Source organism: Lissotriton helveticus, chromosome 5_1, assembly GCF_964261635.1.
Source record: "Lissotriton helveticus chromosome 5_1, aLisHel1.1, whole genome shotgun sequence".
In the NCBI taxonomy this organism is placed as follows: domain Eukaryota; kingdom Metazoa; phylum Chordata; class Amphibia; order Caudata; family Salamandridae; genus Lissotriton; species Lissotriton helveticus.
In genome coordinates this window covers 347,536,301-347,552,564 of record NC_136065.1, presented here as the reverse complement: position 1 = coordinate 347,552,564, position 16,264 = coordinate 347,536,301, and the positions used below count along the sequence as shown (strand labels likewise).

The following is a 16,264-nucleotide window of genomic DNA, read 5'->3' as shown; positions in this document are numbered from 1 at the left end:
TGGCTCTGCTGGGAATGGTGTAGGCTGGTGCTGGCTGCTGATTGGCTGTAGTTTGGGCCACATAATGAGGAGGAGAGGTTACCTAGTGGTTTCACTACTCTATGGTTTCCAGGCAGTTTTTCCTTCTACTGCTATGGTTATCATTTACCGGGAGACTCTCACCATGACAACGGGGAAGATACAAGCATGTGAATCTATGAAAGATTGAATACTGGAGAAGTCCTGTTCATAGTCTACACCAATAAAGAGGACACAAACTAGAAAGGGTGCGCTCACCAAAATTTAAACTCTGGCAGCCTCCGAATAAAAGGACGAAATTCTTCATTTTGTTTTGTAGGTAAAGAAGGCCCTTCATCTGAAAAACAAAAATATAATTTTAAATTCTAGAATAGTAATTTGATGTTTTTAATTTAATACACCACAGGAATTACTGCTCTCAGCTTTATCTAGAGTATTTATAACAGGTTGAAAGTAACCCAAACGTTTCAATATGCATTGAACAAAAAATAACAAGGCCCCGATTTCAAACTAACAAATTGAGGTCTACAATGGATTCTGCAATTCTGGTTGTGGAAGTGTGCCACAGTTAAAGGAAAGTCATCAACTCATATTCTAGCCACCCCTGTCAGTATGTCATTCGTCAAGTTGCTACAAATATGGACATCTGTAGCATAATGGGATTATTAAAAAGGAAATGTGCCATTCGTTGGTACGGCGCATAAACTTTTTAAAATTTGTACTGTGAGGAGATTTGCAAATCTGACTTCATTCTAAAAAAAGCAGCCCATATGGTAGGACAGTAACATATGGGTTTTCAGAACTCTGGCCCCTTTGAGTTAGAATAGATACAGCACCCATATACCAATTGTTACAAGGGCAGACTTCCCTCCAGGAATGGATTAAAGCATTAGGAGGAACAGCAAGGCGAACAGGAGCATTAACCTGATGCACCTTTTTTATGCAACTTTTAGTTGGCTTTAGGAGAACTTTACAGAGGAAATTATCAGAATTGTTTTAGTTCTCATTATGGATTATGTTTTTGTATGTTCTGGCAGTACCACTGATGAACACTTTACCTAACTTCAGTTATCCTTTATCTGGTAGAAGCTATCTAGCCACAGATTCCTTAACATAGAATATTCCCCAAGTGTCAGACTAGATCCAAACATTTTTAGCAGTCCGCTTGCACGTCAGTAGGTGGTGGTGGTGTTCAGCTCCATATGGAGTAGCTGGTATTGCTATTGCCAGAAGAGATGTGCATGGTACATTAAATAGGTGCCACCCTGGGGCTCTGACATCAGTTTGTGCCTATTTTTCCCAGCCAGAAGCATGTACCTATACTGCGGTGGAATGAACAGCGTGCCAAAATGAGGTTCTGACGGATCTCTTTGATGTGACATGTACAGTTTGCAGAATGGAGAAGATAGGAGGATAGTCAATGAATCTGCTGCTAGATAATCTCTCTATCAGATAAGGCGTTACAGAAGTTAACAGTTTTCGTGGAGGATCGCCTTGCTGCCAGAATGATATCACACACTTCTTTGGGGAGGTCAAACACTCAACTGTCACCGCTCAGTCTCCACGCATGTAGATGGAGAGTGTGCAAGTTCAGGTGAAGGACCCTGCCCTGTGCGACAGGAGATCCTCCAGAAGGGTCAGCCTAATCGGAGGACAGATGCTCAGGAGTTCGGAATAGCAGACTGTACGTGCCCAACCCAGCGCCACCAAGATGACCTGGGCTCGGTCGTTCCTAATCTTCTTGAGAACTCTGGGCAGGGGAGGTATCAGCGGAAAGGCGTACAGGAATCCTCGAGACAAAATGAAACTCCGAGCGAGAGCTGCTTTGGAAACTCCAGCATGCAGAAGTGCTGACATTGCGCTTTCTTGGCAGTGGTTGCGAGGCATTGAAGGCCGAGTTAATCCGCTCTGGCGTTCAGAAAGCTAGCCAGATGCTGAACCACCAGCCCTTAAGTTCCAGCCATGTCCAGAGATGTAGGACCTCTTAACACAGCGTCCACAACCTCACCCTGCTTATTGCAATGCCACATGGTGAAGATGTTGTCTATGAACACCTAACCCAGTCTTCTCTTGATGTAAGGGAGAAAAGATTTTAATGCCAGGCAAATCACTCTGTTCCAACATGCTGATGTGGAGCCAAGACTCCACAGTAGACCAGAGTCCTTTGATCTTCACCTCTTCCGGATCGCTGCCCCACCCCAGAAGTGACCAATCTGTCACTACTGTGAGCAATGGGTGGGGAAAGGAGAGGATTCTGTTGGTGAACCAATGGCGTTCCATGAGTGACCACTGCAAATCTTTTGAAGTTCCCTCCAATATCTGAACTAGGTCAGAGAGATTCCCCCTAATGCTGTGCCCACTGGCACTTCAGATTCCACTGCAGAGTCCACATATGCCAACAGGCATGTTTTACCAGCAAGATGCAGGAGGCCATGAGACCCAGCAGCCTCCGAGGTAGTCTCACCAAAATCCAGGATAGAGGAAAAAAACTTTGGAATCGTACCCCGAATTTCCAGCACTCACTGTTCCAGAGCAAAGGCCTAAAACTGCTCTGTATCCAAAACAGCTATGCTGAAAGAGAGCGTCTGAGAGGGAGTCAGGTGTGACTTCGGCACATTGATCGTGAACCCCAGCAAATGCAGGTGGTCTGCCGTAGTCTGGAGGTGGGAAATGACTGCCTAGGGTGAGCCCACCTTCAACAGCCAACCACTGAGGTAGGGAAAGACTGGAAATCCTGACCTCCACAGATGTGCTGCAATCACCGCCATCACCTTGAACATCTAGGGGTGCAGGTAACGCCAAAGCGGAGCTCAAGTAACTGACAATGCTCTTTGCCTACCATGAACAGTAGGGAATTCCTGTAGGCAGATAGGACGGGAATATGGAAGTAGGCTTCCTACAAGTTCATCACTACCATCCAGTCTCAAGGGCAGACAGAACCTGAGCCAAAGTGAGCATTTCGAATTTCTCCTTTTTCAGGAAAAAGCGGAGAGGGCCAAGTCTAGGATAGGAAAGAAGCCTCAATACTTTTTCGTCACCAGAAAGTAGCGGAAATAGCAAACACGCCTACTTCTAATTCTAAGAGCTAGCACCTTCTGTCCTCAATCAGCCATCCCTGGTCCTCCATCAGCCAATCGGGGACAGGTGGAGGAGTCTGCAGGAAGGGTAGCACGCTGGACAAACTAAAAGACCTATTTGTCCGAAGTGATCTCCCACCATTGGGCAAGTGGTGCCAAACCCTGCCTCACCAACCTGGTGCATGTGATGAGCTGAGGGCATTTTAAAGCGGCTTTGGGGCTGGAGCAACGGGTGCTGGAGGAGGAGGAAAGGGTGAGTGGAATAGGAACACCTTTGGCCTTGGTTCCCACAAGGTTTGTGGGAGCCGCGCCAACGAAAGGACTGAGGTGCCGCAGACCAATATGGCTACGGGGCAAAGGACATAGATGGAGCCATTACCGTAGTCACGGAAAGGGCAGAATGCTGCTGTTGCATGGCCATGGTGAGCCCCAATGACCTTCCGGTGGTCCTACCACCTTTAAAGTGTTCATGTGCCAAATTTGCTTTGTCGCCAAACAGGTGAATACTGTCAAAGGGCATATCCATAATGGATGCCTAGACATCTCTCGAAAAGCAAGTTGTCCTTAGCTAGGTGTGACGAAGCGCCACCATTGATGCAATGCCACAGCCCAGCGAGTCGGTCGTATCCAAACCTGCAGCGCTCCTGTCAGCAATAGCTTGGGAAAGTATTGCTCAGGCCTCCTACAAGATCATAAGCAGCAATTGTGCAATCATATCCCATACAATATGGGAATAGCGACCTAATAAGCACACAGTGTTCACAGGCTGCAGTGCAAGAAGGTAGAAGAGAAAATTCCTTTAGCAAAGGTATCCAACCTCTTGGATTCCCTAGCCAGTCGAGTGGTAGAGAACGCATCGAGATTGATTTTAGAGGTCGAGGCCGGGACCACCAGGTCCTCAGGGAAGGGATGCCGGATGAGGAAGGCTGGGTCACACGGAAGCGAGGCGGTGGGAGATAAGACTTGCCCCAAGCAGTGAAGGCTTCATTGAAGGGGATTAGGGTTCTTCATGGGGAAACTCAGGGTTGAAGCACCTCTGTCAAGACATTGGTCATGATATATAAATCGGGGCAGCGGAAGGTCCAGAGCCTCAGCCGCTCTCCTGACCACCATCGCAAAGCCATTGTGGCAGGAGAGAGGGGGCTAGTGTCTGGTGCCGTGTCCAGACCACTGGCAGCCAGGTCCTCGTACGAGGTGTCGTCGGCCACGGACTATGCCAGGTGATCAGACTGGCCATAGGGATCCTCAGATCCCCTTCATTTGTGTTTCTCAGAGGTCCCTTCACGAAAAATGCTCTGCAATTCAGGCTGACGCTGGTGCAGCTCTGTATAGGAGTGGGGGATCACAATGGGTTCATCGCCATTAGAACGGTCATTAGAGGAGGTTGCATAGTCACGGCCTGGCTGATCTGGATCCACCAATAGAGGGTGGATCCTCTGACAGCGTTTCAGTCAAAGTCCCTCATGAACCCATGGCACCTGAAGGTGATCCAAAGAGGTTCGGCTACCCCAAAATGAGGCTCATCAACATAAAACTCTAAGTTGGGCGGGGTCGCTCTGGCTCCAGGAAACTCGGGGAAGCTCCGAGCGGACGCAGGGTCAACCGCGGGCTCCACAGAGACGACCTGGGAGGGGGCCTGAACTTGTGGCATCATTCCTGTGCCGCATCAGGTGAATGAGACCACTGCAGAGAAATTGATGAATGGGACCACCACAGAGAAGCTGATGAACAGGACCAGAGCAGAGAAGCTGATGAATGGGACCAGAGAAGTCACAGAATGCTTTACCTTCTTGAACTTCTTCTTGTGGGACTTACCTGAAATAGACCGGGATTGCGACAATGACCGATTGCGGCAACTACTTCGAAAGCGGTCCTGGGACCTCCTTAGCGAACAGGACCAGTGCGGAGTTGCGTGGCGAGCAGCAGAAGCTTCATGGCCCACTGGTGGGTGGCTTTAGTATTCAGATTCTTGCAATCTGGGCAGGAGTTGAAGTTGTGGTCTTGCTTCAGGCACCATACACACACACACCACATGTTTTTCACAGACATTTGCCGGTGGCAGGCCACCACAAGGCTTGCAACTAGTTGTTTCTTCTGAGACATACTCCCAAAAAAAACAGACTAAAAAAGGTACACTGGTCAAAGTCAACAGTCAAAGTATTCAGTCAAAGTATTCAGTCAAAGTATTCAGTCAAAGTATTCAGTCAAAGTATTCAGTCAAAGTATTCAGTCAAAGTATTCAGTCAAAAAACGACTGAGGGGAGGAGCTTCGCGCGTAACCAAGATGGTCGCGTGAGCACAGGGCTCCCCGGACCCTCGCCACCTCCACCGTCTATCCTGACTTCTATCCAGATTTGGACGACGGGTTGTTACTGGCACAGCCCTGCTGATCAATTATCAGTTTACAGAATTTGATTTGGACTATGGGAGCGGAAGATACGGATCTCTGACTTTTTCAGGCCTTCTCCATGGCATTGCCCCGGGCTCTGTTTCTTTGCCAGCCGGACAGTAATTGAACAACAACGGACCGCCCGAGTCCTGTCGGCTCGGTTGTTTACTTTCGGTTTCGTTTCTCGCCCGAGGACCTCCTTGACTCAGCCTGAGTGGCCTGTCCCGATCGTCTTCCACTCTACTACTTCTCGGAATTGTGACTTTGGCCTACTTTGGTTCACTGCCTGGCGAGAGGTGCCCATCTCACCCTTCTCATTGATGCTGGAGACTTGGTTGTAGCCATTTTTACCCGGCACCAGGCTTCCCTCCGGGGCTCCAGATCAAAAATGGCCACCAAGCCTGAGGGTGAAAAACGCAAGACCAAGCCGGGTGTCCGAGGGAGTTCCGTGCAAACAAACGTCATGGATAGATATACCCTCGCTAAGGGCTCGCCGGGAGGACCGACTAAACCCCCAACTACTGCTACAGATGACTCCTCGACTGGTGAGGACCTGTCGCTGCGAGACGTTATGGGCGCCATTTCTGCAATGAAGACGACGTTGGGGCAACAATATGAGGCCCTGTCTCACAAGTTGGACACGGTCGCTATGGATGTTAATCTGATCAGGGCAGATCTCGCGAAGACCAACGAGAGGGTTAAGTCCCTTGATCTTAAGACATCTAGCCTCACGACCGATGTCTCTGACTTGCAGGCCGAGGTCGGTAACCTGCGATCCGCCCGGGGTTATTTCTCGAGACGCCTGGATGATTTCGAGAGCTGTGCCCGGCGGAATAACATCCGTCTGATTGGTGTCCCGGAAACATCCGGGGCCTCTTCAGTGGACCTACTGGTGGAGGATCTTGTATTGAATCATCTCGCACCCAAGGGCCTTAGCAAGTTCTTTGCTGTGGAACGTGCGCACAGGATCCCTGGAGGCACGCCGAAACCGGGTGCCACTCCGCGTCCTATCATCGCTAGGATTTTCAACTTTCGGGACAGGGATGCGATTCTACAGGCGTCACGCCAGTCTGGCCCGACTGCTTTCGAGAATACTACAGTCAGTTTTTACCCGGATTCCACCCAGCAGGTCCAGAAACAGAGACTTGGTTTCCAAGGGGTAAAAAAGAGGCTGAGAGACAGAGACATGAAGTACGCTATGCTCTTTCCGGCCAGACTGCGTGTGGTCTACAACGAACGGACATTTTTCTTCGACCATCCTGGGGCCGTAGTGACTGGCTGGACTCGCTGCCTATGGGGCAGGATCACTGAGAACTTTGGACCTTCCGGAGGTGCGGAGGGCGGCCCGGCGGAACAGGAATAGGGATCGTGACCGGCCCCTTGTCCATCGAATTGACTTTTCACTTTGGTTTGATGCCATGATTATTGCTGCTGACACCTGGTCACTTTTGGGGGTGGGTGCCTCTTCCTCCTCCGGGATTCTTTTCGTAGATTAGTTGGGTACTAGGGCAACAGGCACACTGCAAGTTAGGGTGGCTTTTTAGTCTCACGCAGGGGTGCGGGGAGGAGGGTGTGATGTACCGGGTCTTGCGGGGGGATGGGGGGTTGGAGTTCATGTTTCATAGTTCTTTACAAGGCACAGTAATGACGAGCTTCTGTTGTACGTTGTTGCACTGGGTGTGGAGTGGGGGCGGGTTTCACTATCGGGATGGGGGGTAGGGGACTTCGACTGTTGTGTTGGAACGTTAACGGGTTGGGGGATAGGATTAAACGGGGTGTGGTGTTGCAGCTGCTGCGACGTCTATCCCCTGATGTGGCTCTGCTCCAGGAGACGCACTTGCTTGGCAATATGTGCCACACGTTGAATAGGCGTGGTTATCGTCTCCTGGCGCACTCGGGTTTCACTTCTGGATCCAGGGGGGTGGGCATATTGGTTCGTAACTCCCTCCCTCCCTCTCGCTATTGACGAGATCATCCTTGATGATAGGGGACGGTACGCCGTCATTTTTGGGCGCTGGGAGGGGAAGATCATAACTATGGTTTCTGTCTACATACCACCCGGCCTCCAGACTACTACTTATGCTGATCTGGGAGGGGTGCTCCTTGGAGTCCCGGAGGGTCTGCTTGTGGTGGGCGGGACTTTAATTCCGTAGTTTCGGGGGGGTGTGATCGTTATCCTCCCCGGGAACTTTCCAAAGCTCAGTCCTGGTTGGGCGAATTCCTTGATACTCTGGGGCTCACCGATTGTTGGCGCTTGCTTCACCCCGGGAAATCACAGTATACCTTTCACTCTGGGGCACACGGCAGTCTCTCGAGACTGGACTACGTGCTGATGCCCTCTTCCCAGGCCTCCTCTATACGGGAGGTGAGACATCTAGCTAGAGGTATATCGGATCACTCCCCGGTGTGGTTGGTTGTGGATGCGCAGCTGGGGACGGAGGGTCGTGTGGCCCCGATTAACTCCTGGTACCTCCGTGATCCCAAGGTTAGAGTTGAATTGATTAAGACACTTGACCACTACTTTGCTGACAACGTTGGCTCCGTCTCGGTTTCGTTGTGGGAAGCATATAAAACTGTTATCCGAGGCCAGGCCCTCTCTCTGATTAGTAACATTAAGAGGAGTAACCGAGCGGAGATTGTCCGTATCGAGGACGAAATTACTGCCCTGGAGGGGGAACTGGAGTCCGAGGTTACCCCGGACGGACTACATCTGTTGGGTCTCAAGCAATTTGAATATAGAGCGTTGGTCACAGATGCTGCGAAAGTAATGAGCAGGGAACAGCAGGGATGCCTGTATGATGTTGGTGATAAAGCTGGGAAGTTGCTTGCCTGGCTGGATAAGAGGGAGAGTGCGAGTCGGGTGGTCCCTGTGATTGTGGATGTGAATGAAGTGCTTCTTACTGATCCTGTTGAAATAGTTGAATGTTTCGCTGATTATTTCCGGGGAGTATATTCCCCTGTGTCAGATAGAACTGAGCAGGACTCCCACTTGCTTTTGGGTGACATTGCGCTGCCCTGTTTGTCTGCTCCTGGGAGGGAACTCCTCGATGCGCTGCCCACGGTGGAGGAGGTTTCGATCGCCATTCGTTCGGTTCGCTCCGGTAAGGCCGCGGGTCCTAATGGGCTTCCTATTGAGCTCTACAAACTCCGTCCGGATACGATAGCCCCGTATTTACGATCGATGTTCCTGGAATCGCTAGAGATGAGTACCCTCCCTCCTGATCAGAGACTAGCCTCCATAGTAGTGATTCCTAAAGAAGGCAAGCCCCGCGACCGCTGCACCTCCTATAGGCCGATATCGCTGAACCGAAGATCCTGGCCAAATTGCTTGCCAATCGCTTGGTTACAGTTATAGGCGACCTGGTTCATCCGGACCAATCCGAATTTATACCACACCGCAATACTGCGCTTAACCTCCGGCGACTACATGGCGTCCTCGCGCGGGCAGAAACGTTGCGGGAACCGGCCGTCTTGGCGTCCCTGGACGCCACTATGGCGTTTGATACGTTAGAGTGGCCATACCTGTGGGCGGTCCTTGCTAAATTTGGTTTTGGTCCGGTTTTCATTAACTGGGTGAAGCTGCTTTACACTGACCCCTTGGCTCAAGTGGTCGTGAATGGTCGAGTCTCTGCTTCCTTTGCGCTGGGAAGAGGTACGCGCCAGGGCTGTCCTTTGTCTCCTCTTTTGTTTGCCCTCGCCTTGGAGCCGCTCGCGGCTTGGCTGAGGTGGAAGCCGTCCTTGAAGGGCATTCGATGGACTCCGGAGTTTGAGGACCGCGTATCCTTATATGCGGATGATATCCTGTTATATCTCACATCGCCGCGTAAATCACTAATCGTCCTTTTTGACGTGTTGACCTCCTTCCGTAAGAATTCTGGCCTTGTCATCAATTGGTCGAAGTCTTGTGTTTATGTTCTTTCGGGAGATGCTCCTCTTTTGCCCCGTGGCTGTCCTATTGCGGTAGTGCGGGAGGGATTTAAATACCTGGGAATCTTTGTCACCCTAGACCCGGGGCTTTGTTATGAACGTAATTTGTTGCCCCCTCTCCGGCGCCTCCGCGCTGATGTCCTTGCTTGGGGTAGGCTACCTCTCTCCCCCTGGGAAGGGCGGCGCTGTTTAAGATGATGTCACTGCCCCGGTTCCTTTATGCGCTACAAAACACACTTGACGCTGTACCTGCTAGTTATTTCCGAGAGATTGAAAGTTTGCAGAGACAACTGTTGTGGGGGGGCCGCTCTCGTATCGCTATGATGACGTTCCCGTGGTACGACGGTGGCATCGCGCTCCCTGATATCCGCCGTTACTACTGGGCCTCTCAGTTAGGGGTACGTCCCTGACAGCACGATCTCGCTTATATATAAAAAGTTGATCAACTCTAGGACCGACCTATTGTGTCGCCTTCGTGAGGCTTGGACTAGTGACGGGCTGGTACTTGATGACGAAGATTGGCAGGCTGCGGTCTCTTCCCCTCGGGAAGTGGCGATCCCGGCGCGCCTCCGGTTTGTCCAGCTTAAAATTCTTCATAGGATATATGTGACCGGCCCCCGTCTTGTACGCATGGGATTTTCTGAGGATGGACTGTGCAGGCGTGGCTGTGGTTTCGTGGGCACGTTTCTCCATATCATTTGGGAGTGTCCTGTAGTGATGCGATATTGGTCGCGCATGCATGAAGTTATGAATGAGGTCACGGGTGTGCGGTCGATGCCCGAGGCGAGGAGATGTTTGCTGAACGTTTGGGAGCCGAATGATTATAGTGTGGCGCAGCTTCGATGGGTGACCTTAGGTAATATGATTGCCAAACGAGACATCGCACAACTATGGGGTGCCCAGAGACCGCCGACAGTTCTGCTATTGAAACAGAATTTGGATTGGTGCATGTTCAGGGAAAAAACGGTATATGTTTCTCGAGGTACGCCTCGCAAATGGGGGAAGATATGGTCTCAATGGAATGTCTATCGTGGTGAGATATGTGCTCCTCCCCTCCTGGATTTGGATACGGAACTACTGTCTCCCCAGCCCAACGCTTCCCCCACGACGAATTAGACATCTGGATTGCTTCTTGTCCCTCTGCCCCCCCCCCACTCATATGATGTGTTTCTAAACTCGCTTTGTAGTACACCTCCCGCCCCCCGCACGATGCGACACTGTATTGTAAAGTAATGCCTTGTTTGTGTTTTTGTTGTTGTTTCTGTATTTTGTCATTTTATCTTTAATAAAAAGGTTTTTTTTAAATAAAAAAAAAAAAAACGACTGAGGGGAGCTCATCTGGATCCGTGCTGAAGGTGTGGAAAAGAAGGTACAGAGGTCAGCGCACTGGGGTGGCACCTATATAAACACCGTGCAAATAACCCCTGGGGAGAACAATGCCATTCAGAGCTGAATCACACCACTTAGCAACGCACAAGGAGACGGCACAAACAATATCCAGTCTGACATCTGGGGAATATTTTATGGTAAGGAATCTGCAGCTAGAAATCTCTATTGCATTTATGAACTGCTGCAGGGGTTTCCGATGCCATACAGGCATTTCCATTAAGGAAGAATGAATTGCTTTTTAATTTTGGCATGGTAAAATATGCCAAAGATATTTTTAGGTGGAGAAAATCAGAACTCTGTTGTTAACAGGCTACTCGTAAGTTCATTACCATTGGAAGATACCAGCTTGATATCTCTAATGACAACTCCATGTTCGCCCCCTCACCTGTGTGACTATTAGTAATTCCACTTGGTCCTCAACATTTCCTTCTGAGAAAGCTAAGAGTGGAAGACAGCACTGGGTCATATGAAACGCAGCAACAAATATTACTGCATATCCACAACAATCCAACTGTTTGGAAATCCTGATCTTAACTGGGGCCCAGAAGAACACAACTAATTATAAAATTGCTCTTTCCCTTTAAACGGACTGTATGACGAGTTCTCAGCACAGTTACTGGTCAGACAAATAGAGCCTAAATAAGAGCACTACAAAAATGTGCATTTGGGGTACACAAGTCTATACAGATTTTCAAAGCAACAAATGGTCATCAAGTGCTATTAGTGAATCTCCAACCCACCCCACCGAATGTCTTGACAGCACTAACCCACTGCATGACTTTTCCTTTTCATAAGAAGTGGGCTCTAAGGTAGCCAACATCACATGATGTGGCTTTTACAGCCCCCCATTCCCAGTTAAAGTTGCCCAAGTCAGGTAGATATTTTGAATGGCATTTTATACATAAATAACGCAAAAGATATAAACTGTACCTGAGTCTTCCATTAAAGACGGATCTACTTTTGGAGACAGGAAAGCTATGAAGAGATTAAGGTGATAGATTCCCAAGGCATACGTCACAATGTACCAACCCTGAAGCAAGATACAAGAACGGGAAATGTGTTAATAAAACAGCCACGATAAAGGAGTTCAACAAAAAGTGGTGACAACGGCAAACTTCTGGATATCATGGAAGTCAAACGTCATGCCTGTTTTGTTCTTCTGCTTGAGTCAGAGAGTGATAGATTATTCTTATACAATCTCATTGTCACTTTGCCATAATAAGAGTCTTTAGGCTTCATCAGCAACCTAGGACATGATGAACCATCAAGGTAGATATGGACATTTGGAAGGATTATATAGTTGAACAATTAATTAAAATTCCGTAGGAAAGAAAAAAAAGGATACTGCAGCAAGAAGTACATGAAAGTAGGTAAAAGTAAAAAGAGACAATCACGCGCATCACTGAGAAAGGGTTGGTATGTACTGATTCAAGGAAGAAAATAACATTATGCCATTCTTCAGTAATCTGTAGTCCAGGTGTCAAAGGAAAACGACATAGTGGTCTGGTTTCTGTATGAGAAAAAAGGGTTGGGATGGTACTGGGCGACTTTCTAATGCCTCCTCCTATGGCGCACCCTTTAACTTATGATCTCTATTATCTTACTATAATCCTTCTTCAAGGCTAGGATTGTAAATGTACTTGCTATTCAGAGGACTTAAAAAAAAACACAAACATCCCAAGTTTTACACAACAGGGAAGTTCAGAACATCACACATATTTCCCAATTTTTCTGTCCCACATTTCAGCTTCACTCATTAATGCTAAGAATGTAGTTTACATTTTCAACACTTCAAACTTCTTCCAGCACACAGTACATTTAGGTTTCCAAGAGAATATGACTAATACAATTTTGGCAAACAATTTAAAGTCGTTGTTAAATGAACAGCAACTTTAAACTGTAAACTCTGCATTCTAAAAACTGCTCATTGAAAAGTATGTTGTAAAGTTTCAGTTTTATTTTACTTCATTAATATTGAATGTTAGGATTTGCTGTTTAAATTCAGACCATGTGCAATTAGACTTTGAATATCTTAAAGTTTTCATTGAAGATCCTAGCTCCACTCATACCTGCAACTACACACTTGCTTTACAAAGGGATATAGCCTAATGTAACCTGCCTGCTCGTCAAAGACCTTTCCAGACACATGGTAGAAAAATGCCTTTCTAAGCATTTCTATGCTTCTTTCAGCCACCATCCGAGCCATTCCATTTGCGCTGGTTTCTGCAGCTATGCTGGCAATGAAGCTGTTCATCATACAAAACTGACCGGAGACCAGACTACCCTACTGACCAGCTTCATACTTAGTAGCAAGCACATTTTAAAATCTTTGATAGATGCAAAAAAAATGTTACTTCTCTGCAACTAATGTTTGCAGCACTGGCATATTTCATAAATCTTTGTGCTTTTGAGTTGTACCCTGTAATTCCGACTGAACATATCAGCCAGTGAGTTGGATAGGCTTCGAGTCAGCCCCAGTGACAAATTTTAGAATCAGCATCACAAGTATGCCGAACCATATCTACATCTCATGTGGTGGAGATGTAGAGGGAAAGAGGTTGCATAAGAATCCATGACATTTTAAAACACTTCTGCACCACATATCTGTGGTACACCATGAGAGAAAAGGTCCATTTTTATTCCAAATTGTATTTTACATAAAAAGTGTTTTTTATTATTCTTCTAGAAATACATTCGCAAAAATTCCTACCCCACATTATGCTTCAAAAAATTGCATGGCTGGCAATAAAGCAACATCGATACGTTTTAGGATAAAACTATCCCTTCATGAGGAGACAACGCTTCACATAAAAAAAGAGCAAAACAAAAAAGATTCAAACTAAAGATTTTAAAATGCATCATGCTTATCCAAACCGCTAGGTCCATTTTCCGCTTTGGAGAACTTGTGTGTTCGCATAGACTTTTGTTCCATCATTACACTAACCTTCTTTTCCGGTTGCCAAAAGCCCATTTGACAGTAAGAGGGAATTGTTTTGCAACAAGTGTCATCCTGCAGTATTTTTACCCTTTTACTTTTTAACTTGATTCTCAATATTCCTAACTAACTCACCAGTGGTATACCTACAAATACTGATGGTAAAATTCAACCAACATTAAGACCATCATGAAAGCAACAATCACATAAACTGTCTGATTATAAACAATTGAAAGATATGTGTAAACCTTACAAATGAATATAGATTTCAAAAGTCTTAAATGTGATCTGATCAAAACCAATTTATGCTAAATCAAATATAACAAAGATAATTCTGTTTTTCCTTCATTCCAGGAAGATGCTCACTCATTCTGTAGTTTTTCGATCTCCCAACTTTCTCTTGGTAATACTATGTTGATGGTCTCTCCCCCGATTTGAGGGTCAAACCACTTCAGAAACCTATATGCATAGAGGTCACATAGGGATCAGAATCCATAAAATGTCATGCTACACTTGATTTCTCATCTTCTGTCTGAATACATGGTATATGTTAACTTGCTGTGGATATTATCCTTCAGACGTATACATTTTCCACTTGAGAATTCAAAGGGAAGATATATTACACATTTTGTCAGACAGATAGCATGTTTACTGCCATGCTCCTTTCCAATCATAGTATGATGCATAGCTGGTCCTTTGGAAATATGATTAGCTGTAGCAATTTAAACTTGTTGATTGTGTCCAACTGATGGTGTTTCAATGCAATTCTAGTAACAATGACATCAGCATGTTTCAATAAATTCTTGTAATTGTCTTTGCACATGCACACATACACCATCAATGGTTTTTCAAAGCTTAGATGTTTCAATATTATCTTGAGGTATCAGTTTCCAGTTTTTAAGAACCACTCAGTTTATTTTGTGACAGCGAATCCTGAATGAAATTATTAATTTCAAGCAGCTTTCATTTCTTTTTCTCAGGTAAGTATTCAAGTGAATTTATTATTTATTGAGTTTGACTCTTCCCTACCTCTCCCTGCAAAGTTTCTTCTGAATAATCTAATTCTAAAAACATGCTTTCTCTACTCTGTTTTTAAAATGTCTCTTCATTTGAAATACATGTAGATGGTTTGCTGAAGGTTGCATTTCCTACGAGTTTGGGTGTGACAAATCTGTTCTGAAGTAATAAACAGTTCCAATCAGTCTCTATTAATATGAGCTTAATTGCAAAATGATATTAACTTATGTAGGTTTGCATATTTTCAATTTGCTATTTGGTCCTCTTGATATGCCAAAACATCAATGAATAAACACCAGGGAATCAATCTAAAAAAAAAGCCTGCTTTTGCATGTTCAACAAAATATGTTATTCGCATATCTAAACACTGGTACCCAGGTATGGAATTTTTTTTTTTTTTTGATCAACTAAACTTGGGCATTTCTTCTCTTCGATGGTCTACTGCTCCAAGGGTGCTGCAGGAGGGGGAAGACGTTTGCTTTCTGAGAATGAGGCAGTGCATTCTATTTTAACCCCAGGGAGAATGACAAAACATAATACAGTGGTGAAGAAGATGTGAAGACCTAGCATGTTGCTTACTGAGACGGAGGCAGTGCATTCTTTTTTAACCCCTAGGGAGCATGACAAGACCTAATATAGTGGTGAAGAAGGTGTGAAGACCTAGCAGGTCTTGAATGATATGGCTAGTCAAATGGAAGAATAGGGACACCAAGGGGTCTATCATGATGGCGCACGGACAACGTCCGCCCACCACCGTAACGGAATGCAGGACCGTCCGCAAGGTGTGCACCGCCACCGTGGCATCCCCTATTCCCAGCATTGTGGCGGGCGATGCTCACAGCACCGCCCGCCACAATGATGGGAATGCACGTTGGAATGCACAAGGTTACTGGCACCGCAGGGTACATGCCACTTTGTCCAAGCCAATGCAAGGGGGCACCATAGGTACCCCCCATGTGCCCCCCCCACCTTCTTGGGGGCTCGGTATGGGCCCCCATAGGCAATAACCGTATGCCTACGCCGCCATGGAAAGGCACATCTCCACCTGCATGCTAATATGGATGGCGGTGTCTTGCAGACACCGCCACCATGTTAAACCCCTTTCCGCCCGGTCGACAGGCGGAAAAGCGGCAGACGATCTTCCCTTCTGCCGTGGACCCCCCAGCCATCATAATATGGCGGGGTTATTCATGCGTGGATGGCAGGTGGGTCGCCCCCACCGGGCCGGAGGTGGCTACCGGCGGGGGCGATCCGCCCGCCATCCTAATAGGCCCCCAAGTGTTTTAATACGGTGTCATGTCAGTCTCCTTAAATTCTCTGTGTCCCACCCTCTGTGAGAAACTGGATTATTTGGAGTGGGTGACAACCCACCTTTAGGAGCTATCAGAGCTCTTGCCAGGGTGATCCCTCAAAGTTAGTAGTTGAACCCGAGCTAAACTCCCCCAAGCACCTAAGAAACTCATAGCATTTCAGGCAGAGGCCAAGATCAGAGTCAGTCCAGTTACCACTAGT

General features: G+C 47.1%; 1 protein-coding gene across 3 annotated transcripts in view; it reads right to left on the bottom strand.

Annotated features, from left to right (window-relative positions):
- The window catches only part of RER1 (retention in endoplasmic reticulum sorting receptor 1), a 114,381-nt gene that overhangs the window by 34,590 nt on the left and 63,527 nt on the right, over window positions 1–16,264 (bottom strand). For all 3 annotated transcript variants that reach the window (XM_078642465.1, XM_078642467.1, XM_078642464.1), the window contains exons 4-5: window positions 11,731–11,830; window positions 277–355 (exon numbers count right to left, since the gene is read on the bottom strand). In XM_078642465.1, coding sequence (XP_078498591.1) covers window positions 277–355; window positions 11,731–11,830 — 179 coding nt within the window. The remainder of the gene's footprint in view (window positions 1–276; window positions 356–11,730; window positions 11,831–16,264) is intronic.